The sequence below is a fragment of the Aulonocara sp. 'chitande type north' Nkhata Bay genome, linkage group LG2 (genome assembly GCF_057382095.1).
Source record: "Aulonocara sp. 'chitande type north' Nkhata Bay isolate Kocher_YH1m ecotype deep benthic linkage group LG2, A_spYH_male_GT1.1, whole genome shotgun sequence".
In the NCBI taxonomy this organism is placed as follows: Eukaryota; Metazoa; Chordata; class Actinopteri; order Cichliformes; family Cichlidae; genus Aulonocara; species Aulonocara sp. 'chitande type north' Nkhata Bay.
The window spans coordinates 1,298,935-1,321,860 of NC_141345.1; the positions used below are offsets into that span (position 1 = coordinate 1,298,935).

At 41.4% G+C, this 22,926-nt stretch overlaps 1 protein-coding gene across 11 annotated transcripts in view; it reads left to right on the top strand.

The window, feature by feature from the left end:
• Positions 1-22,926, top strand: part of enox2 (ecto-NOX disulfide-thiol exchanger 2) — a 192,161-nt gene that overhangs the window by 150,100 nt on the left and 19,135 nt on the right. For all 11 annotated transcript variants that reach the window (XR_015130404.1, XR_015130406.1, XM_086300899.1 and 8 more), the window contains 5 exons: positions 5,983-6,189; positions 12,000-12,233; positions 13,523-13,735; positions 17,098-17,204; positions 21,167-21,281. Coding sequence is in view for 9 of the 11 variants with exons in the window: in XM_086300899.1 (XP_086157025.1) it covers positions 5,983-6,189; positions 12,000-12,233; positions 13,523-13,735; positions 17,098-17,204; positions 21,167-21,281 (876 nt within the window). In the remaining 2 variants the exon portion in view is untranslated. The remainder of the gene's footprint in view (positions 1-5,982; positions 6,190-11,999; positions 12,234-13,522; positions 13,736-17,097; positions 17,205-21,166; positions 21,282-22,926) is intronic.

Genomic DNA, 22,926 nt, shown 5'->3' on the forward strand with positions numbered 1-22,926 from the left:
GGCATGTGGGGATATATCTGGAGACCTCTGAAGCTAAAGAGAGTCTGACGTGCAGAAAACGGTAGAAAACCGCTTTATTTAAGTCAATACTGTCAGATAGTTAAATGCACAGTTGCACCGGATACTGTATCAGCTTTTATTTAACAGGCAAGAAAGTTTACCCAGTCTTTCATATCAAAAAGTGGTGTTTTATTTTTGAGAATAGGATCTTGTCAGCATCTGTCTCGCTAAGGCTGTGTTGTCTTCCCAGTATGACAGAACTGACGGGTGAGTGAGAGGAGAACATTTTGATAGCACTGAATCATTATTTCATACTGCATGCTGTCAAAAGTGCTTTGAGATGCAAAATAGTGGTGGCCGGGACAAATCGTTGGGAGATGAAGTTATTTGAAGTCTTTGTCATGTGTTTACCCAGAGAACATATAATACAGTTGGATTATACTTCACCATTGAGCCAGTATAAAGCTTGCTGTTAATGGAATGTGCATGAATCACTGTTACAGTAACTAAGGACTGCTGCTTGGAACCAGAGCCATATTAATGTTGCTCACGGTTTGAACTGTAACAGCGAAGCAAACACTGGCATTAGCTGCATTGAGGCGTTAAGCAAATATCACAGGAAAGTACTCGCATCTTGGCAACAAGGTTGCATATGGTGTCCATCACAAGTAGTCATTACCCTCTAGCTGCACACACTCAACCTGACACCGCATGCAGCATCCTCGCTCACTGACCTTTTAGCTGAGCAACAACAACCCTTTCAGCCCTCCCCCAGCTCTTGTGCGTTCTCGCTCTTCTGTCTTCTCAGTGTGCATAACCTTACAATCAGCGTACATCCTCATCAAGCCCTTCTTCTCAATGCGTCCCCCCTCTTGACTTCAGTCAAACCCTCTCAATTCAGCATTGATCACTGGTTCACCTTCTCTACTGCCTCTTTTGCCTGGTCGACTATATAATGCTTCGGTGGTATTGTAAATGGTTTGCAAAGGCTTTGCTCCCAGTATTTGGACCTATGGACCCACTTCAAAGCTTGATAACTGTTTTTCTTATCCAACCCTCTGAGGATGTTGTTAGAGAAGAGTTTGTATAGCTATCTTTAAAGAGATTTTAGTATTCTTGCAGTGTGTACCAGTTCGACATATGAACACATACAGTATAAAATATTTAGGAAGGATGCTCAGAAATGTTTGGTTGGTTTGTTTGTTTGTTTTTTCCCAGTTTCTTGGCTCATTATTGATTTTGATGCATTTCGCGCAAGCGTTGCGCGCCATAAGCAGGGCCCCATTGTACATGCCAGTGCTTCATGTGTTTGCAACAACCAGTTATTCAGACAGTAGTAAGCAAACCGATTAAACCAAACAAAAGCAAACAGACACTGATGTGCAGATCGCAGTGTGTGCAGTTGTGAGACAGTTGTGCCATTTTTCACCGTAATTCTTCGTGCACATGGCTTAGTTTACCCCTGACAAGAATCAGCTAAACATAGGTACTTGAATGTGTGTAGATTGTAGTTTGTCTTTTGTGGTGGGGCGTGGTCTGCGGGGCCGTGCGGACGCACTTGCACAGCATCCGCAATCACGTCCGCCGTGTTAAAACACGGGACTCAGGGGTTGGTGGAGTGTTTTGTGGTGCGGTTCATGTGCGGCTGGCAGCCTGTGAGCTGCAGCCGCAGCAAATAAAGACGGCTCAAAATGACGATCTGCGGTCCCGCCGTGCCTTATTCACACCACAGTCTTGTAAACTGTTGGCCTTTGAGGGACAAAGCTTCCTCTCTGTGGCATCTTCTCAGACCATGAAAGGGTGTCTGGTCAGTCGAGCTGATGGATTACAATAACCTGTGACAGTGTAGCAAACCACTGGGTGGTCATATGAAGAGCAGGCCATTGGGACAGGGCTGAACTAAAAATTAGCCAGTCTGTTTGCTTTACAGCCACATTCATGAAACTGTATGTGCAGAATAATTTGGTCTAATACAAGAGAAAATCACAGGGTAATTTTTGAGCCACTGGTTTGTCCTTTATTATATTATTAGTACTTTCTAGCCTGCTAAAATTCTGTTTTGTCTCTTCCATTTAGCCGTCTGCTCAATTTTCTGTTTCTCCTGCTTTCCTTTGTGTGCACTGTCGAAAACACAGAATGTTTTTTAGTCATTTGTGTTGTATGATTTCCCAAATGATTTCCACAAAAGATCCTGCAAAAGCTGCTCCATCCATCCTCTTCCTATGCTTCCTTAGCCTCAGGTTCACTGGCTCATTATATTTGCATAAAATGCAATCACATGCACTGTTCATAAATGCTTTGATATCCTCTGATATCGTGTATTTACTGTAATCTGGAAGTCACAAATAGCTCATCTAGAGAGTTGTTTCTAATTCGTTTGCATAAAATGTTCGATTGTGATAAACAGTGCGATTCAGTAGCACAGCAGGCAGCCGAGGGGATTGCAAAATGATTTCACTCCTGCTAAGTTTTAAAAGATACACAGAAATTCACAGATTTAGGCCAAAAAAAACCCCCAAGACTTTCCATTGTATTCTTTTTAGATAACTTACAGCATGTCACATTAGGTTATTTCTGCACTGCACCTGTTCTCCCTTCTCTGTCCTCCTTGCTCCATCGGCCGCTCGTGGACCGAAAAGGTCAGTTAATTTGGAAGTCTTTGTTGCATCTGCCAACAAAGCGTTTCTGTGCTATCGCAGCTTTTTCTGCTCTGCCTTTACTTTTTCTGTCCATCTCAACTGAAAAACTAGTCTAATCCGCCAACTCTAGAGGTCAAGGAATGAAACAGACGATGTTTGCTTTAACGGTCGCATTTAAAGAAAAGGAGAGTCAGGGGGAGGGATGGGTTGTTGGAGCCTGTGTGTAAAGGTAGAAGAGATACAGGGGGAAAAATTAAAAGAAAGAGATGGTGCTGGCTCCGGCTCAGAGACATAAAGTTTGTTTGCAGCTCTTAACAGTGCTGCATGCAAGTACAAGGAGTTCTGACAGCAGGGGATTATGAGCTGATAAAGCTTTTTAGCCAAAAGAAAACTCTGACTTTGGATCGTTATGTTTTCACAACTAAACTTCCTTCCCCTAACTTTTTTCTTTGTGTGTTACATGATGCTGTAGTATATTGTTGTGCTTATAATAACTAAATAATGTAACAGTTAGCAATATATTGTTTATTATTGCCAAACCAGGGCTTGGCTTTAAACTGTGTCCAAGTGCATAGCCGGTTGGCTTTTTATTAGATATTATGAACCAGTTGTTTCACCTTTGTTCCTTATGATCATGCTGTGCATCTGCTAGGTCAGTCAGTAATTACTTGTTGTTAATAGTAAGCAATGAAATTTTACATGATTACATGTTCAGTATGCTTTGTTTAGTATAGACTTTCTAAGGTAGTAGTATCTCGCGAATAGTCAGGCTCCCCAAATAGCATGTGGTTAATTATTTAAAATAAATATGGTAAGATGTTAACTTTTACAAAACCTCCAAGTGTTAATAGTCTCCAAGTAGCTCAGAATTAAAGCTTCCTACTGTCTGGTATAAAGTTGCCTCCCCAGAACCAAGTAATAATAAAATCTATTCTATTTGTAACACCGTAAACACATTAAAATGATACAGGGTTTATTCCAGTTAAACAAGAAGTCATTACACGTAGAACGATCCCATTTCATACTCGTCCACTTCAGAGATTTTCTGAAAAGCAGTTGAAAGAGGCTGCAATTGTTCAAGGCTACGAAACAATCATTGTTTTCAGCTGACGGAGCTTTTTGTTGTGCAGGATTATCTATGTGCACAGCCAATCCAGATGTTTAATGCCCACTGAGTTCCTGTTATCAGTTCTCGTGAGTCTCATAGGAATGATCTTTAACAGGCTAATCGCCCTACAAACCTGCCTGCAGAGATTAGTAGGCAGTTATCATTCACTGTAATCAGCGATTGAACAGAAAACAACGCAGAGCATTGAGAAAACCTCAGGTAAATATGTTAACCTTGAAACTTAACCCAAAAAGTCATTTTGGTGTCTAAACGTAACCAAATAACATGTTTAAATGTTTGAGGCTGCAGAACGAAGAATGCCTGTTCTTGTGGTACAGCACAAAGTAAGAGCATATATAGAACAACATATATAAGAACATAACTTATTAATGACGACTTTCTTCCTTATTGTTAAGTAGGAGGCTATTGATCGAGAATAAGGCATTAGTGTTTCATAGTAGCTAATAATGATCCTAAACTGTTACCGAAACTGCATCAGGAGTCCACTACCAGTCTAGTTTGTTGTTGAGCATGAGATGAGCCACCCTGCTGAGAACACAGCAGCTCGTGCCGTCCTCTCCGTCATTCTTTTATCAAATCCTGTGCTGCATTGAATCCAGAGCTTTCATTAAAGTTTGAGTTCTTGCTTTACAAGCATCAGTGGAAGACTGTTTGGTTGTTGAATGACAAAACAAAATATAAAGAAACATGAACCATGTGTAACGTGAATCTGAAATTGTATTCACCAGTGCATATATGAGAATAATGAGAATATGAGGGGAGTTTTTTTCTGACTGCACTCTAGATGTGTGCACTTGTGTCAACAGATGAATCCTTTAAAGACTGATCCAGAAGGCAGAATAGGAAACTCAGGGTGCTGCTAGACTCTTTCTTAACAGCTGTTACTAGGAAAAAATACTTTTTTGTTTTTCGTTTCATGCCACTACTGAAATCTACGACTAAAAACACCTATATCCTGACCAATCTTCCTCCTATATCTCAGGTATCCAACCAGGTTCAGCCCCATTGCAGAGATTTCCTAGTAGACGTCTAGAAATACAGCATCCTCTGCACTACACTGATTAGCTGGTTCACTTCTCGTAGACCACGCTAATCATATTCATCATGGATGAGAAGCCGTAGCTATTGGAGATTAAATCAGTCAACATTCATCTGTGATGAATAAGTGATTTCTGCAGTGCGAGGGACCCTTCACATTAAAAGATCTGTCACTTTGGGGCCAACAGAATTTCATTTTCATGGATGGGAGGGTTTGATTTTTCAGTTTCTCTTACAAAAAAACTCTTGCTTAAAGAGGTCATTATTCATTAATGATATGATTAAGCTTCATAATTTTTTTAGGTCATGAGTGCTCTATTCTAGAATGACTTCACTGAAAATGCACAGCATCACCCTGAGAATTTGGTTTTTGCTTGTATTATATACAGATGCCATCTTGCTCTTTTAATGTTGCTGTGATCTGGCCCTCATTATTCTCAGTCTGAATGTAGAGGCTTTTTCTAAAATGGATTTTTCATTAATGCCCTGCTATTACGCTGCATTTGCTTTTGTCAGTCTTGCTTATTTGGTGATGGGATCCTTTATTATGCTATAATTATTTATTAAAATTTTGCATTTCTCATAGCACCAATGGTCTTCTCTTCTCTTTATTTTAATGGATATTTTTATTGTACATGATAATCCAGGTTTTATTTTTATGGTTGGCTGCAGTTCTGCTTTATTTTCATCTATAGTTTTGACTTGTCTCCATGTTTAATACACAGATGTCTTAAAAAAGACAAAATAAACACCTATTCGATTAAAAGCTGAACAAAATGTTATTATTACAAAGTGATGAAAGGTTTTTTAATCATTTTCCCTCATTTTTCAGGCAGTGCTGTTGATAATAGTTCTGTTTGTTACTTTGTTTTTGTTTTGTTTTTTTCTTGCAATGAATTTTAAAGAAAACCACTTTTCTCTGGCAAAGTCCAATCAGTGGTTACCGCTGCTTGTATTGTTTTCATCTTCACAAGGAGCAAAATTCATGCTCAAAATAAAGTGTTTTACCTGAATTGTTCTCGGGTTGCCTGTGTTTAAGTTTAAGAAACATTGCAGAGGACTTTTTTGAACTGCAAACATTAAGAAATGCTGTCGACTAATTAGAGTTGTTAGTTTTTCCAGCCTCGTATTTATATTTCAACTTGATGTCTTACACATGGCTGTTCTTTGTCACAGACCTGCCCCCTCCGGCAACCAGAGACCGCCCTCCGGGATGTAAGACTGTGTTTGTCGGTGGTCTGCCAGAAAATGCCACAGAGCAGCTCATCATGGAGGTCTTTGGACAGTGTGGCGATATCACAGCCATACGCAAAAGCAAGAAGAACTTTTGCCATATCAGATTTGCGGAGGAGCCAACTGTGGACAAGGCGCTCTTCCTGTCAGGTAAGAGGTCGCAAATCTAAAGCCTTAATTTTATTTATTGTTTAAGGCCTTACTGATGAAACGCAGTGGTGTGAATTTCTGTAGTTCAAGTACCACTTAAAGAATCACAAAGTGAGCTTGTGGATGTCCTGCTGCCATCCGTGTTTTCATTGAGCACTTCAGTGCTTTGGTAAAATGCCTACCAAAAACAAACAAAACAACTGTCAGAAAATATCAAGACCTTTGCTAAAACAACTCGCTGTGTAAACCTTGCTGGTACCATGTTTGACCCTCCAGGGCTCTAGACTAACTTTTTGACATGGGCGCACCGGTACGCCTAACTTTAAAAATTTAGGCGTACCGGCACAAAAGTTAGGCGCACTCAAATTTTTCAACCGCATCGCTTAACACCGCAGTTTTACATGTGCACTTTCTTTGGGGGGGGAAGTCCATACAGACAATATTAATTTCTAAATTATTAACTAACAAACTTGTGCTTAAAGTGCTTTGTCAATATTGTAGAAAATGTTAAAAACTTAATCATCATCTTGGCCTCCTCTGACGACCTGTTTGCTGCTGTCTGCTGCTGAAAGGCCGTGGGGAGAGGGGACACTTGGGCAGTGCATTTACTGCAGCATATAATGTGCTTTTTCAGCATTCAAATATTGATGGCACCGTGTCAGAGCACTGGCTATGAATTTCAGACAGATCAGGCCTTAACTTAACAAAAAAGTTATCAATAGTTCTTTTCATCTTTTCTTATTACCCACAGCTACAGTACATCCACTTCTCTCAGGCCTAGGCTGCTCACTAGGGCTGAGTATCATCACTGATTTCTATAATCCATTCAATTCCGGTTCTCAAAGTCCTGATTTGATTCAATTTAGCCTCAGACAGTCAGAAATATTATAATTCTGATCATTTATCAGTACTGATACACATGAGACTTCATCAGAATTGTGAAAATCACAGCAGATGCCTTTGTGTGAAAGTAACTGAGAATAAAACACAGGAAAACATGAAGGAGATTTTCCTGGTCTGGCTTTTTATAGCAGATAACCTTAAAAATATTCTGCAATTTTGCATAATTTTAAGAAATTTAAATTTCTTCAGTATTGAACAGCAGAAATTAGGCTTTCTTGTCCGAGGTCATTTAAGTGAAAAAAGAAAAAGCGCTGTAAACAACGCTAGACTGGTGGGTAATAAGCGAATGAATAATGCAGAAAACAGATTTGAGACGGGAAACTGTTCCTGAAGTACAGAGAGAGAGAGAGCTGTGCAGGAAGTGTGATTTTTATCGTGGTGGAAGCAAAACAGCAAAAGTCAGAGGGAATTCATGACGACATTGATCAAATGTGAAGCGCAGTTTGCTGCTTCTTTTGCTGCAGGCTCGGTGAATTTTGGTTGGAGAGAGGCAAAACCTGCAGCTCAGAATCAGCGCAAAAAGACGTAAACACAGCGCGGACCCGAAGAATCGCTAAGCTCCGACAGCGTGTCCGTGTTCAGGCCGTCGGGTGAGAAAGCCGAGAAAGACGAAGCTGATTCTGATGTGTTGGGTCCGCTCCGTGTTTAGGTCTTTGTGTGGAATCCGTTAATGAATTGATATCGCTTTATTCAAGCTACTCACCTCTCTCTTCCACCTGCACTTTCAACTGGACCACGGCCAATCAGAGAGGTCCCGCCCCTGACTATCTCTGATTGGTTTAGTCCACGATAGGGGCATAATGTGTGTCTGTTGTTGACCACACGGAGAGTTACAGAGATTTTTTTTTTTGTTACCGGAACAGTTGGTCACACCTGTGCGACCAAATATTTATTTTTAGTCGCACCACTGAAAAATTTGGTCGCATTTGCGACCAATTTGGTCGCACTCTAGAGCCCTGCCCTCTTTCTGATATGAGAACTGCCTTATTCTGCTGGAGACATTCATAAGAGAGTCTGCTCCATGTTAACATAGCATGACGATAACGTAATAGCATCACACAGTTGCTGCAGATTTTTTCAGTTGCACCACAACCCGAAGGTGCTTTCCTGGATTGCGATGGGGTGACTGTGGAGGCCTTTTTAGTACAGTGATCTAATTTCCATGTTAAGGACACCAGTTTGTGATGGTTTGAGCTTTGTGACGTGGCATGTTACCTTACTCAAAGTAGCCATCAGAAGATGGGTACAGTGTGGTTATAAAGGGATGGACATGGTCAGCAGCAGCACTCAGGCTGCGGTGTTGAAACAATGGATTGCCAGAAAACATCCCTCCAACTAGTGCTGGGCGATATGACGATATGTATCGTGTGGACGAGAGAAAAGTGTCTTCTATCGTTTCTAACCCAAATTTTATAAATTATTACATAAAATATATAGTTAACCCTTTACAACCGGTCAGAGCAGGCAAACTCCGTTTTACCTAACTATTTTTAAATCCCTGTAGAACTGGAACCACGTAAGGTAGCGAAAAAAAAATTTTTTGCATGTGAAACCGGAGTCGTACTTACATCTAATGCCATCAGCTTGCCCTAGGTCACGATTTCCTTCCACATATAGCTTTGCAAAAATTGCATAAGAAGCACTTGCAGCAACAAAAGCATAATATTCCAGAAACACGCTTTGCTGATGTTCATAACACTTCCTACGTTGGCATATACGTCAGCACGAACTATCGCACATCCGCCATTACCTGCCCGAAACCGGAAGTGACGTCATTTCCGCGAAAGGGCCTTATAAGCCTATGTTGGTGTTTTTAAAAGTCATGTTTGATTTTATGCTTTTCTGTATCGTTTCTGGGATGCTTAGAAATTATAATTATAATATTTATTTTCATTTTTCCTGCAGTATATAAAAATTAGTGTATCTCAGAAATAAAACTATGAAGACACTCAAAATAAATTTCTCGTGGTTGTAAACTATTTTGTGCAACTTTTTTGTATTTACAGTTTTGAGGGATAAGCCTCTTAAATTTTTCTTACTAGAAATATATGTAAAAACAAAAACGATTTTAAATTTTTTGTAGTTTATTGCACTACAAATTTTTGCAATTTATATAGTTACTATGGACTTAATGCATACATATTTTTAATATTTGGGCTATAACGGTTGTATTGATGTATGGAAACTTGAAATGCTCCCACAAATGGCACTACAGCATGTAAAAACATAAAGATAAGCTCTGGCGGACTTGGTTCTATGGTAGGTCTTAAAGGGTTAAGTAGCCTGTGGCAAATATATTAGTGTTGTCTTCTCACTATACATGCTCTTAACTTTATGCAAGAGAAGATAAAGTATAAAAAAAATGATAATTTTTGCAAAGAAATTCCGTCTTGTGGTTTGCGACCTGGTGCTGCTGTACGTGCACCCGGATTTGCGACATACTTTACGGTAACTCACAACAAAGACTGCACCCTCAGCACTTGCTGTTTACAGACTGCGTACTTTCTAGATGACCACAGGTCAGGTGGTATATCGTGATATATATCGTTATCGTGATATAAAATAATTCATATCGTGATAAATATTTTTCCATATCGCCCAGCACTACCTCACACCACTACAACACCGCCAGTCTGATACAAGGCAGGATAGATGATGTTTACACCAAATTCTGACCCTACTGTTGCCGCAGTAATCGAGAGTCACCAGTCCAGGCAGAGTTTTTTTCCAGTCCTCCATTGTCCAATTGTGGTGAGTCTGTGTGAATTTTAGCTTTATATTGCTGTTCTTAGCTGACAGGAGTGGCACCTGCTGCAGTCTTCTGCTGCTGTAGCCCATCTGCTTCAAGGCTCAGTGTGTTGTGCGTTTAGAGATGCTCTTCTACGTACATTGTTTATATCAAGTGGTTAAATATTCAAAATCCCACAAACAAAGACCTTTTGGATATTTTTTTCTTTCTCTGTAAAATCTAGAGATGGTGGTACAGGGAAATCCCAGTAGATCAGTGCATTTGTAATTCACCTTCAGCACCCAAGGTTAAACTTTGTGGCTATACCACAAAGAAGAGCATTCAATTATTAAAAATGTTTTCGTATTTCTTTATTAGACTGAGCACCATCAGAAATCAAAAACTGGCTAGTCTCTATTAAGTCACTTAAGGAAAGAGATCTACGCGGAGTTTTCTACTACAGGTGCCAAAAAAATCCATTTACCATGAAGGCAAAAAACCTCTACTAACCATGTATCATTGGCTTATAGGCTCCTATATTACCACAGTAGCTTCTGGACTACAGACATCTTAAATCTCTCAGAGCAAACACATTGTCCTGTGTTCCTGCTCCCCCCAAACTCTTAACCCAATTCAGGAATATTCTCTGCGTTATTGTGTGTCCATGCAGGTAGGTAGGCAGGTGTGTGTATGTCTGAGTGTGGGTTTGAATGAGAGACCCGTCGATTTCGTCCACATATACTCTTACAGTGAGATGTGGGAGTGGGGGTCCATATATTAAAGTGTTGACAGAGCTGTGTAGTTCCCCCATAAATAATACCACACACACACACTGTGCAAACACTACCTAGAAATGACACCCACTCAAGCAGCCCACACCAAGATCTCCTCATATGAAATATTGGAGCAGTAGTAGACTGGGAGCCTGAAGCAGAGGGAGCAGACAGTCGAGACCCTGAAATCGCTCATTTCTTTTCCTGCTTTTTTGTTTGTTGTTGTTGGCATCCAACACTGTTTCACCCTCTTTTTATTTTTCCTTTGATGAGAGTGTGTTGTGTCTGTCAGTAAATCACTCTGCACATCATTACTTTGCTCAGTTGGAAAACACACTCTTACACGTGTGACCGAAAACACACGTTGGATGCACTTTGATCATTTCGAAGCAATTAAATCACAAAATGGACCAGATTTCACTTCAGTCCACAACCAGCCATTAGTGGAAATTGAGTAAGGAGGGGAGAGTGGGGATAAGTGGGAACTAGTGTGGAGAAGAGTGGGGGTAATGAGGGATATTGTGGTGTTTCAGTGCCACTAGAGAAGTAATTGGCCTCTCTAAGTCTCCCTTGTGTATTCCCAAAAGGATGCAGGCCTTCTGTACTCCACAAACCCTACAGCATATATATTTTCTCAAACCAAGAGATCTAACAAGAAAAAGAGAGTAATGATGAGGGCATGCTGGAGGTGAATCAACTCGTAGATCCCAATAAAAAGTGTCTTCACTGGATTTTGTTGGATCTAAATACACATTGTTGAAAGTAATGGAAAGTGTTTTACCGTTGGCTCAGAGGAAATCCCCAGTGGCACCGACTACACATACCTTTTTAGAGTGTCACTCCTTTCAAATGTATTGCTTTTCAGTTCAGTCAAGTGTAACTTAAATCATTTTTCTCAGTTTTTCGAGCAGTGTAGAAGGTGTAAGACTAATGAGCACGGTTTAATAAGAAACTGATGTAAACAGGACGTACGAATTTGACAGATGTCCGGGATTAGAAGCATTCATGCCTTGCATTGCTTTGCTGCAGCAGTCTACGTGCCACAGGAGGCTGCGTAACTGTTACTCTGTGACGAGTGATGTCACATGTTACCCTCTACTTTTTTCCCTTCGTGTTCTGAACTGTGAAGTAACAAATGAAACCAGAGGCTTTGTGAGACAGGAAAAATGTAGCAGTGGTTTGGACTAAATTCTGAAATCGTTAGGCTAACATGTAACACCTGTGATCACGCTGTTACTAAGCAGATTGCACATCACATTATAAAAACTGTGTGCACAAAGTTGTTCACTTGTACTGGTACGTTTACCGTTGCTCCTTCTGCTCCTCCACATTAGTTTCTCTTAAGCGCCTCCTACTTCGTTCGACCATTATTTCTCTTTTATTTACAATTTCCGTTTCCTTCCTAGGTTATCGTATCCGTTTGGGTTCAAGCACAGACAAAAAAGACACTGGACGCCTCCACGTCGACTTCGCACAGGCCAGAGACGACCTCTATGAGTGGGAATGTCGCCAGCGCATGTTAGCCAGAGAGGAGCGTCACAGACGCAAGATGGAAGAAGATCGCCTCCGGCCACCATCCCCTCCTCCCATCGTCCACTACTCTGAGCACGAGTGCGGTCAGCTGGGAGACAAGATCAAAGGTAGACATGGATGCTGGCAATCTGTGAAGCATGTACAATGAAAAGCATGCAGGATATGACAACACAAACATAAGAAACACAGATTGGCAGAAGAGAAGAACCTGTCGCATGTGTGGAAGAAAATCATTTGCTTCTGTCACATTGTTATTGAGAGAATACAAAAATAGGCCTCATGGTACTGTCTTTATTCATGCAATCCAAAAACTGACAAGGTAGATAATAAGTCATGACAGTGGTTGAGTACTGCGAGTGTGTGTGCTTGCAGGGATTTCCCAGAGCAGGACATTACAGGAACAGCCATAAACTGCAGCCGGTAAATCTGAGAAAGTAATTCTGATGTTCTAACAAATTTGCTTTCAAAAGACGAAACGGCTGTTAAACACAGTATATCAGTTTACTCTCCCCTCAGCAAATGCTTCTCTCTTATCTCGTCCTCTCTCTTCTACTCTCCTCCCTGCTCATCCTCTCTATTTTTTTCTTCTCAGCTCTTTCTCCCGTTCTCGGCTTTCTGTCGAGTTTCTGGCTGAATAAACTTGTTTCACTAATGAGCAGTGACACTTCCAGGTCTCAGTCACAGTTGCCTAATAACAAAATGGCTGTGACTTTGTGCCTCTCAACCATCTGCGTGAGTCTTTTTCAGCTCTCCCTTCCCCAGCCTTTGGTGCGAAGAACTCCAGCACTGTGCCGTTCTAGCCAAGGATTTGTTTCTGATCACTTTGGGCTGCTGTTGTGAAAACTTTTATCCCAACTATTGCTTCAGATTTAGGTTTTCTTTCCAAAGGGGAAAGAGGATTTAGCCGTTTCTCCCAGGCAGTTGTATAACTCAGATCCTGCTTTTAATGACAAGACACCTATAGAGGTTTTCACCAAGATCCCTATAAATGGGTGCTTGTCTCTGCCCTTAGCTGTTGTTGAAGTCCACAAAGTTGTTTGTTTCCAAATATATAACTGTGTGTCATAATTTGTTTTTCTTTCATCCAGAGGCACTTGCTTTTAATGTTTCCTTGCTCTTATTAACCCTGCTTTTATTTTGTATATGGTCAGTACAGGAGAACATGTTTTTAATATTACAATGTTCCTGCGTTTCACAGTTTATTATATGAAACATTTATTAGTGACCAGAAAGCAAAGCATATTTTCAGCCTTATGGGATTATAGGTGAGAAGTCTCTGCTTTATCATCATGCTTGGTGTTTGGTGCACTCCTCCTCTCCTTTCGTGAGACTGTACAGGGTACAGCACGTTTTTTCTTTTCCGTGTCAATCGTAACTCTTACTCTTTCTTGCCCAGATGACGGCAAATTTCATGAAGCGGTTCGTGTGCTCCTGACCTGGCTTGAACGAGGCGAAGTTAACCGCAGAAACGCCAACAACTTCTACTCCATGATCCAGTCCTCCAACAGCCACATCCGCCGGCTGATGAGCGAGAAGAGTCAGCATGAAAAAGAGATGGAAGAAGCCAAAGACAAGTTCAAGACTGCTCTGGCTGGTATACTGGCTCAATGTGAGTTACTACAGTCTGTCTCTCACAAACACACACTTACATATTTCAATATTTACACTGTATATACTGTAAGTAAGCTCCTTATTGTGCAATGCAGGAAGAGGATATGAGGGCATGAGTCAAATCCTTTTTGGTTCAGTGTAAGTTTTAGGATAGCACACCCACATTGAATGTAAATAGTTTGTAAGCTAGGCAAAGGCACCAAGAATCCAAATCAAGCCTGCATTCTGGAGAACTGTAATCCACTAAAAAGTAAGTATGACATTGTTCACAGTCTCTCACATGATGCACAGGCCGTGTGCTTGCACACAAATGTAACTACTGACCGACACACTGCGGATTTAAAGGTTAGGCTTAATAGTGTCATAGCTGCCCTCTTGTCTTGTACTAAATTGTTGTTGGGACCATGGCTTAAAGGTAAGTTTAATTTCTTTCCTAAGAATGAAAATGGTCTGTATTTATATAGCTCTTTATTAGTCCCGAAGGACCCCAAAGCGCTTTACACGATCATTCACCCATCCACACACACATCCACACACTGGTGATGGCAGCTACACTGTAGCCACAGCCGCCCTGGGGCGCACTGACAGAGGCGAGGCTGCCGGACACTGGCGCCACCGGGCCCTCTGACCACCACCAGTAGGCAACGGGTGAAGCGTCTCGCCCAAGGACACAACGACCGAGACTGTCCAAGCCGGGGCTCGAACCGGCAACCTTCCGATTACAAGGCGAACTCCCAACTCTTGAGCCACGATCGCCACGAAATGTTCCCTGTAAGGCTCCTGCTCCCTTTTTGTTGCATCTATAATACAAAATATTTCTTTAAAAAGTCAGAGGAATGAAAGGTTCATATTGTTGTTGGAAGAAAACACAGGAGTGGAATGTTAAGGTTGCAGGATGGACGTAGTAACATACTTTCTGCAAGAATACACTGGAGAGCAAGCATGTACAGGGAATGCTTTGCACACTGATGTTGATAAAAAGCCAAAGGCATAATGAAATGGAGAAACCCACCTTTGGCAGCTTCAGCTCTTCGGCTGCTGATTTACACTAAAGTCTGCAACACTTTGTCACCACATGCATGTTAAATACAACGTAACGTCATTAGAGACGGTCGCTAGTTTCGCTGTTTCATTTTTATTAGATAAACAATGCACATGGAAAACACAGATGGTGGGTATATAGTTCTTTGTATAAACCAGAAAGAGAGGCAGGCCTGTTTGTTGTTGTTGTTGTTGTTGTTATTGTTGTTTTGTATTGGCCATTCTCAATTATTTCAGCCAAACATAAATTCTTAGCTTTTTCCTGATACTGTAACTCAGCCTGTGGGGGAGGCTTTATTTGTCATAACAGTTAAAGTCTGTCTGCTTTACTACTTGCCGTCCACAAATTGTAGTTTGTGAAGCTATATGTCACCTTACAGGATGTCTCTTATCCCAAATTTAACAAAAACATGTTCACTTAATCTTTAGTGGTATCTATTGTTGTATACAGTCACATTGCATATGCCCAGGTTTTGAGATACTGGCTTCTGCTGCTACCTCACTAGATTTGAAGTTGTGTTACTTAAAGCCCTGAAAAAAACAGACTCAAAAGCACATTGCTTCTCCAGAAACTCCAGATAATTGACAGTGAAGAGGTTGTATTTGACCGACTTTCTGCCGTGTCGAAGACGAGTAGTATACAAAATGTATAAATATTTCCATATATGCTCACAGGCCTGAAAGCCTGTCTGAACATGTGCCTCTCTTCTTTCCCCTGACCATCGATTGGATCCATCAAATTACAGGGTGCTGGGAAGATGATATTGATCCTTGAACTGTGCTATCTCTCACCACTCTGCAAACACACACACACCAACGCACACTTAACTGGAGGTCTTATTGGCTCCCCCTCTGCGTGAGTTAGGGCTTCTGAGATACACAGACCACCCATGACCACCTGCATGACAACAGACAGGTAGCTGGTGGTGGAAAAATCACTCAGTTGATGTACTGCACATAAGACAAAATCTGACACAGAATATATTTAGACCCAGAGCAGCTGTCCCCAACCACATCGCTTCCAGAGTAAATGGAGACCCTGAAGTTAAAGGTTCTGGCTTATTGCCTCGTGCTAATTAGGCACGATGACCCGAAAAAACTCAAAGTCCAGACTCGAGTCTCTACCCTTTAAACGACTTTGTAGTTACAGTCGTGTAAAAGGTTTTAGCAGCGGCATGGAGCTTATGGCATTTGCACAGGAAAAATAAATCAGGAACACTCTTACTTGAACAACTTGTTGTCCTTGGGCAAGGTTCTTGAGAGCCCACGTCTGCAGTGGAGCTGCATTGTGGTCAACGGTAGCATACTGAGAGTTGGCCTTGGTTATTTTTGGCAGCTGGCAGTTGCTGAGCAAAATGTCCCTCATTAAACAATAAGTCTGCAGCCATGCTCGCAGCTCTGAGACACTGTACTCCTTCCTTTCTTCAAGTCACATGTGAGGTACTATAATTTGTCTTTTTTAACTAGTATTAACTTCAGCATCCAAGATGTAATTATGACTGGAAAGCTGACATTTTTGGGGAAACCTGTGATATTCCCAACTGGCATTTAAAAGCACCTGAACTGACAGGAAAAAAGAAGATATGAGTAACTCTTCAGTCAGTGTCAAGATTGAATTCGGTATGTTCAAATTTGTTAGACATGGTGGTGTATTTGGCTAATCGTAAGCCACTCGGTTTAATTATACCATACCTGTTAAATGCAGATTACCCATTAATTTGCTTGCTTGTAGTAAGAAGCTGAGTGAAGTAGCTTCCCAAATATGTGCCTGGAAATATTTCAAGATAGCTACAGAACTACAAGATGTTCCTTCAGAAAATTTCAGGGGAGTTTATCCTCTGGGGTTCATGAATAACTGCCAAGTTTAGTGATCCAGTGGTTATGTTTGTGTCAGCTTGAACTAAAATAATCAATTTGTGCTATAGAGCCGTGTTGGTAATTAAAGTCAAGAGTAGACATGTGCTAAAGAGCAACTGCTCTGCAGAAACCAGTTTGTCTCATATAATTCAAGCACGCTCTGCGGAAATTGTATAATTTATTGAACTTTTGCTTGTGGGAACTATCTGATCACTCTCCCATAGGATGATGCACTGGCATCAGCTGGTAAGTAGAACACACGCATGCATATACCACTGAACGAACACACACACACACACACACACACACACACACACACACACACAGTTCTTTACATCCCTAGTTGACTCCGCTTTTTCACTCCTCTGCTCCTTCCCAACTGTCCTCTCTCTCTTTCTCTCTTTCTCCCTCTCTCTCTCTGTCTTTGGGTGGTCACTGGTCCTTCCCTGCATCCTGCCACAGTTGAACAGATTGTGTCTGTATTCCAAGCTGCTTCCAAACAAAAGGCATGGGACCATTTCTCCAAAGCTCAGCGCAAGAATCTGGACATGTGGCGCAAACAAGCAGAGGTTGGTACATTTTGATTTAACTGTGTCAATCACATCATTTATGGAAAAAATTAGTCATTATCCCACTTTGTTTTACGCCTTCTCAATGTAAAGCTCTTTAAAATGTTGTTTGATACCAAAGAGGTGATGGTAATAATAAAGAAATAATAGGAAAGGGCAGAGCCCTTGTAATAGTAAGTACTTTGACTGAAGCAAGGCTGCAGAGCAGGTGCCTTCTCAATCGAGTCATTGCGAGATCCAGGCACAGACTGAGGCCCAGACCTCTGCCCTTTCCTCCTCCACTCCTTCCTCCAGCCTTGCCTCCCCCATGAAGAGATACAAGGTGCTTGGTGAGTCTGTTTCTTCCACCCCTAAGTGTGTTCAAGAAGAAAGGTAAATCTGTACAAGCCTTCCCTGCCCTCTTCACCAATAAATTAGAAGATGTTGATTTTGGGGGGGCTTTTTTCGTTCTCTGAAGTAAATGATTGAGGGACATATATTGAGAGCTAAAAGCATATTCATTTTCAAGTCTAACAGCACTTTTGTCATCTGCTGTCTGCTTGCTATTTTCTCTCTCTGCCAAATGGAACATTAATTGACATGATGATGGGTTGTATGTAATGGAGGGTCTGGCATGTGTTGCAGTCCTGCGTCTAATGGACCATATATGAGCATATCTGATTGGTAAGTTTCTTTGAACCATAGTATGAAAAACAACCGTTTTAAGATGCAAGTTAAAGCCCAGTTAAGATGCTCATTAATAACAAAATAAGTCATAGCAGAAGCAGCAGTCAACTTGTGCAAAAAAACTTCACATTGAAGGTAGGTGGTGGTGCAAATCAGAAATGTTGCTCCAATTATCAGATGTACTGCAGAATTATGAGCATGGAAATTGTGTTTATAATGGCTCATGTTAAGGCCTCTGAGTAAGAGAAAGCAGAATGATGCATATTTAATTGCACATGCTGCCATCAGGAAAGACCCTTTTGTTTTGTTGCCATTCCTCACTCAGTCCTTAAGCAATACACTCACTGGCGAATCATACTTTTGTACATATATAAAAACATACTCTTAGATATTGAAAGTTTTCAAATCTCTTATGCTGTGAACAGTGTTTACATCAGGCCTTGGGGTTTTTTCTGTTCTTTTCCTGCCTTGCATACATTTGAGTGTACAGTATGACCCTAAATGTAAACAAAAGAGACCACGGTGGGTGGACACTGCTGCTAAATATGTCCTGATACAAGGAAACATCCCTGTTTGAAACATCCTTCGAAGTGTTTTCTCTTCAGGCTGTTTTACACTTACAATCGCTGAGAAGCGATTTAGACACTCCGTGACATTGTGTGCTTGTCTCAAAGTGAGCGATAAGTGAAGTAATTTCAACTCTAGCTGTTGGGTTAGCATAAACCCGAGTTGAGTCTTTATCTCTGGCTGTTAGGGCTCAGGGCCTGGGGGAAAGTAATCGTAACTAGCGAGGTCATATGCAACCGGTAGGCGTCTTCAAGTATAGATGATCCTAATAAATCACTCGGTGCCCTTACTCCCTGTACATTCAAACACTGTGAGGTGTTTTAGTATCTGTCAGCTCATTGCTTTGGATCAGTCTGGCACTTGAGCTTAACCTGCAGCAGGCAGAAAAAAAAACTCTTGTAAAATGTATTAAATAAATAGGGAACAATTACTCACGTTAGGTATAGAAAAAAACCAACCTCTAAGGAGGCAATGCTCCTTTATGCTTCACTGAATGCTTACAATTCCAAAAAGTGCACTTGCATTTCATGATTGCTTACAAGAAACACATCCACGCCTATATTGCTGGGTTGGTACAGTGCACTCAGCTGCGTGAGCCGGAAGCTGTTACCTTTAGTTATATATGGACGTGTAACAAGAAGTGTGAAAGGCAACTACACATTGTGTGTGAAGGTCAGAGAACCAAAACAATGGGTTTAAAAAGTCAAAAACTGCATGTGGCTGTAGAGGTGGATGCTTCGACTTTAACCATTAAAGCTGATCATTTCTTTACATTACTATCAAATAATGGTTTTATTTTGTTCTTGCTGTAGTGCTTGCAGCCGCTGTCCAGTGTATAGAGAATAGGTAAGTAAGTGTGTTTGTTTGGGGACAGTTTAACATCAGAGGCAGCCAGTATCACTCTGTGGCCTAAAGGCGAATAATAGAGGAACGGGCGGCGCTGTTGAGGAGCTGCAGCTCACAGGCAGAATCAGACAACAGCTGTCTCTCTGTTTTTATGTGGTGTGTTTGTGTACATGCAGTGGATGTGTGCTTGTGCACAGAGGGTTGTTTCTCCACATGTGCTTGTGTGTTTCGAGTACCTGTTTGACCTGTGCCACGGGCTCAGGCTGATAACATCAGCTGACAGATGGTTTTAAATGTATTTACTCTTGGGCTGCTTGGGTGGCTTTTTTGCTCCCTCCCTTAGAAATTGTTATTTCATTGATTTTGCACTTTTTATCTACTGATGGTGTTTGTAAACACAGCACTCCCCATATGTGTCTTTCTGTATTTATTTCAGTAAATACTTGTTTTCATGTTTCACTGTCTTTATTTCATTGATTGCCTAAGAGACACCCTGTTGATAATGTGTCCGTGTAGTTGTGTGTAATACATGAAGAGAATATCATGCTTTGAAAAAACTCCTTTGAAAGACACTAGAGGCTCATGCAGGCTTGTTAAGTGATGGCTTGTATGTTTTGCTTTTGTTCTAAAGCATAAATCATATATTTAATGATTTAACCCTTGTGTTGTCCTCGGGTCAAAAATGACCCCTAGGTGTATGGCAAACAAGTGTATGGGAATCCCGAGGACAACACAAATAAATGGAGGTCAAAGTTTAAATCACTTTTGATCGCTAAATGCTGTAAATGAGTGAAGTCGCAGGAGAGAGGAGTATCATGGTGAGATGATATTGATCGATGCCTTTGGCTTTAAATCGGCTGCCTCAAAGTTCAACCGTTAAGCTGCAACAAAGGTTGAGCTCTATAGATGATTGTGCAGCTGTTATATTAACAACTGCTTTTATTATATTCATTAATATGTGTTGCATACATGTGTGAATCAAGTCCTCACCCCTTTTGCAGCACAAGCTAAAATATTAGGCCTGTCAGAGCATGTAATCGTGTATCTAATGCATCGTACATCTAAATTAGCTGTGCATTATAATTCTTTCGAGATGTATATTTTACACTAAAATGCAAGCATGTTACATAAAGGTCCAGACACAGACCAAACAATGAAGATGTGGTAGGATAGTCTTCGTATTAACAGTCGACCATATGTTTATTCGTTTGTTGGTTTTGACTTTCTCTCAGCACAAACCTGGAAGGTTTTGTCTCAATTACAGCCACTCCATTTCAGTGGTATGACCTTAATCTTTAAACCATTTTGAAACCTGCTTCTGGTTACTGGTCTCCAGATGGATGTAGTCATTAGCGATTCTGTCTGTGAGGGTGAAATGAAATGGAGAAGATTGGTATTTTACAGTTACTGCTGGTGTTTCCAGATGTGCCCTCAATTAGAATAAAACATGGGCATAAAAACCAGCAGCAGGCGCAATGTGCACCGAGACACTTATCATGGTTTGTTGTTGTGAATCAGTGTGTAGTGAAATTGAGGAGCTTTGATTTCATTGACAGATGGTAGAGTTGCATTTGTATGGCTGCTTTAATGTGTACTGTTTTTCTCCAAGTACAAAACGGTGAGGTCTCATTGTATATGTGCTACCATATACCCCATTTCCGAGCCATAGAAGGAACTGAGCCCTAGCTCTGATATCATCCTTTTTATCTCTCTGCAGCTGCACTCCTTTGTTCTGTACCAATATGTTAAAAGTTTTCCTTTGCAGCTCAGTTTTCCTTTAGCGTCAACTTTGAAGGAGTTTACTGATCAGCACCTGCTAAAATGTGCATCACTCTGGAGTCTTTGCAGTTTTGACCCGTCGCTCTTTTCACTGTGTTTTGCAGGAGATTAGAAACATGCACAACGAGCAGCTGATGGGCATCAGACGAGAGGAGGAGATGGAGATGTCTGATGATGATATGGAGGATGCCCCTGACAGCAAGGACTCTGAGGACTCAGGTATGCATATGCATCCACAGTTCAGCACTTCTGTCATCTTGACAGGAAGTACACTGATCACGATTTCCAAAGGATCAGCACAGAGACTGTTAAATAACTGAGGGAGACAGCTCTGTTTGACTGAAACGACAGTAATCATCCCCCAAGCACCTGACATGCCTGCATGAATAAAAAAACACATTCAGACTACATCAAGTTGCTGACAATATGCAGGCTAGCCTGAGTTAATGTTGAACATAAGTGCTGAATGTCATTCACCTCAGTCCACCCCAGTGAATGTACACATAGGAGCATGTACATGTGCCAATCTGTCCACATCTGCCAGCTGCCATCTAATTTCAGATTGGGGTATCACTGAAGTGCCATAATCTTCTGTTGCTCCCTCAAAGGAGACTCTTTGTGTTTGCTGAAGCAACAAAAGTTAATGATGCTGCTAATCCCTCAAACCCCATAACAATAACCCAATAATTCTATAGTAGTCATTGGTGCAACATGCAGGGAACCACGTGTGAGGCCTCTTCATCCCATGTTCTGTGCCTCTTTTCATGTCTCAGATGTGTGGTTTCTTCTTGGCTGTTAATCAGCCTGATCTCTGCCTTTTGCTAATATGACAGCATCTCTAATTAGCATGCAAATGTATGTAAATGCACTCGTCACTTCAGCCCCTTCTCTTTTGCAGCCTTGCAGTTTAGCTATCATTAATCAGCATTGCTGTCAAAGACCTGTCATTTCGCTCAATGCTGCAGGATTGGCTGAGGTGGCAGGTGTTAATGTGACACTTTTTCGTATTTGTGTTAACAGGCTGAGTGTTGCACCCCCCCCCCCCCCCCCCCCCCCACACACACACACACACACACACACACACACACACTCACTAACCTTTAAGCAAACGGGCATGTTTACACGTCAACCATCCCGGCTAAAAACACCTGTGTTATGACTGCAGCCTCTTAAAAAGGGAATCGATGCTCCGCATCTGACTCATGTACAGAATAGAAGGCAAAAGAGCCGCTTCTGTGCATGACTGTACACCCGAAGGTGTATGCCTACGTGCACACTCGCGGATATCTGCAGGTCGATAGCTTTGCCTGTTACGTAACAGAATCTGGCCAAGCAGTTGACATCTCCTCACACCAAGCTGATGAGGCTCTCAGATCAATACACTTCTCATCTCAAACCTTCATTTTGCTGGTAGGAAAGAGCACACACAAACCCAGCGTGGACACACACACACACACACGCCCAGCAAGAGTTCATTAACACTGCCAATGGTCCTCCATGATAGACTGCAGGCAGCACTCGTGAACACCCACACAAAACCTAACAAGACATGCTTTCATGCACACACTCACTCACACAGGATGGGGCTTATCTCCCCAGTCCAGTCAGTGTGTTGCAGTTTCCCAAAGAGCTTCTGCTCAAGGCTTGCAGTAGGAGAGCAGAACCGATATAGTAGTGGACATCTTTGGAGCTAAGCAGATCTCATGGAATAATACCTCCTCCCAATCTACTCCTTTACTCAGTAGGTCAGGTCAAATGTCCAGATGAGAGCTACTGGCTAGAACACTCTGGTATTATTACAGCTTTGAGTACATTAATATATACTACAGGTGTTTGATCCCTGGACATGGTATATAGAAGTGAC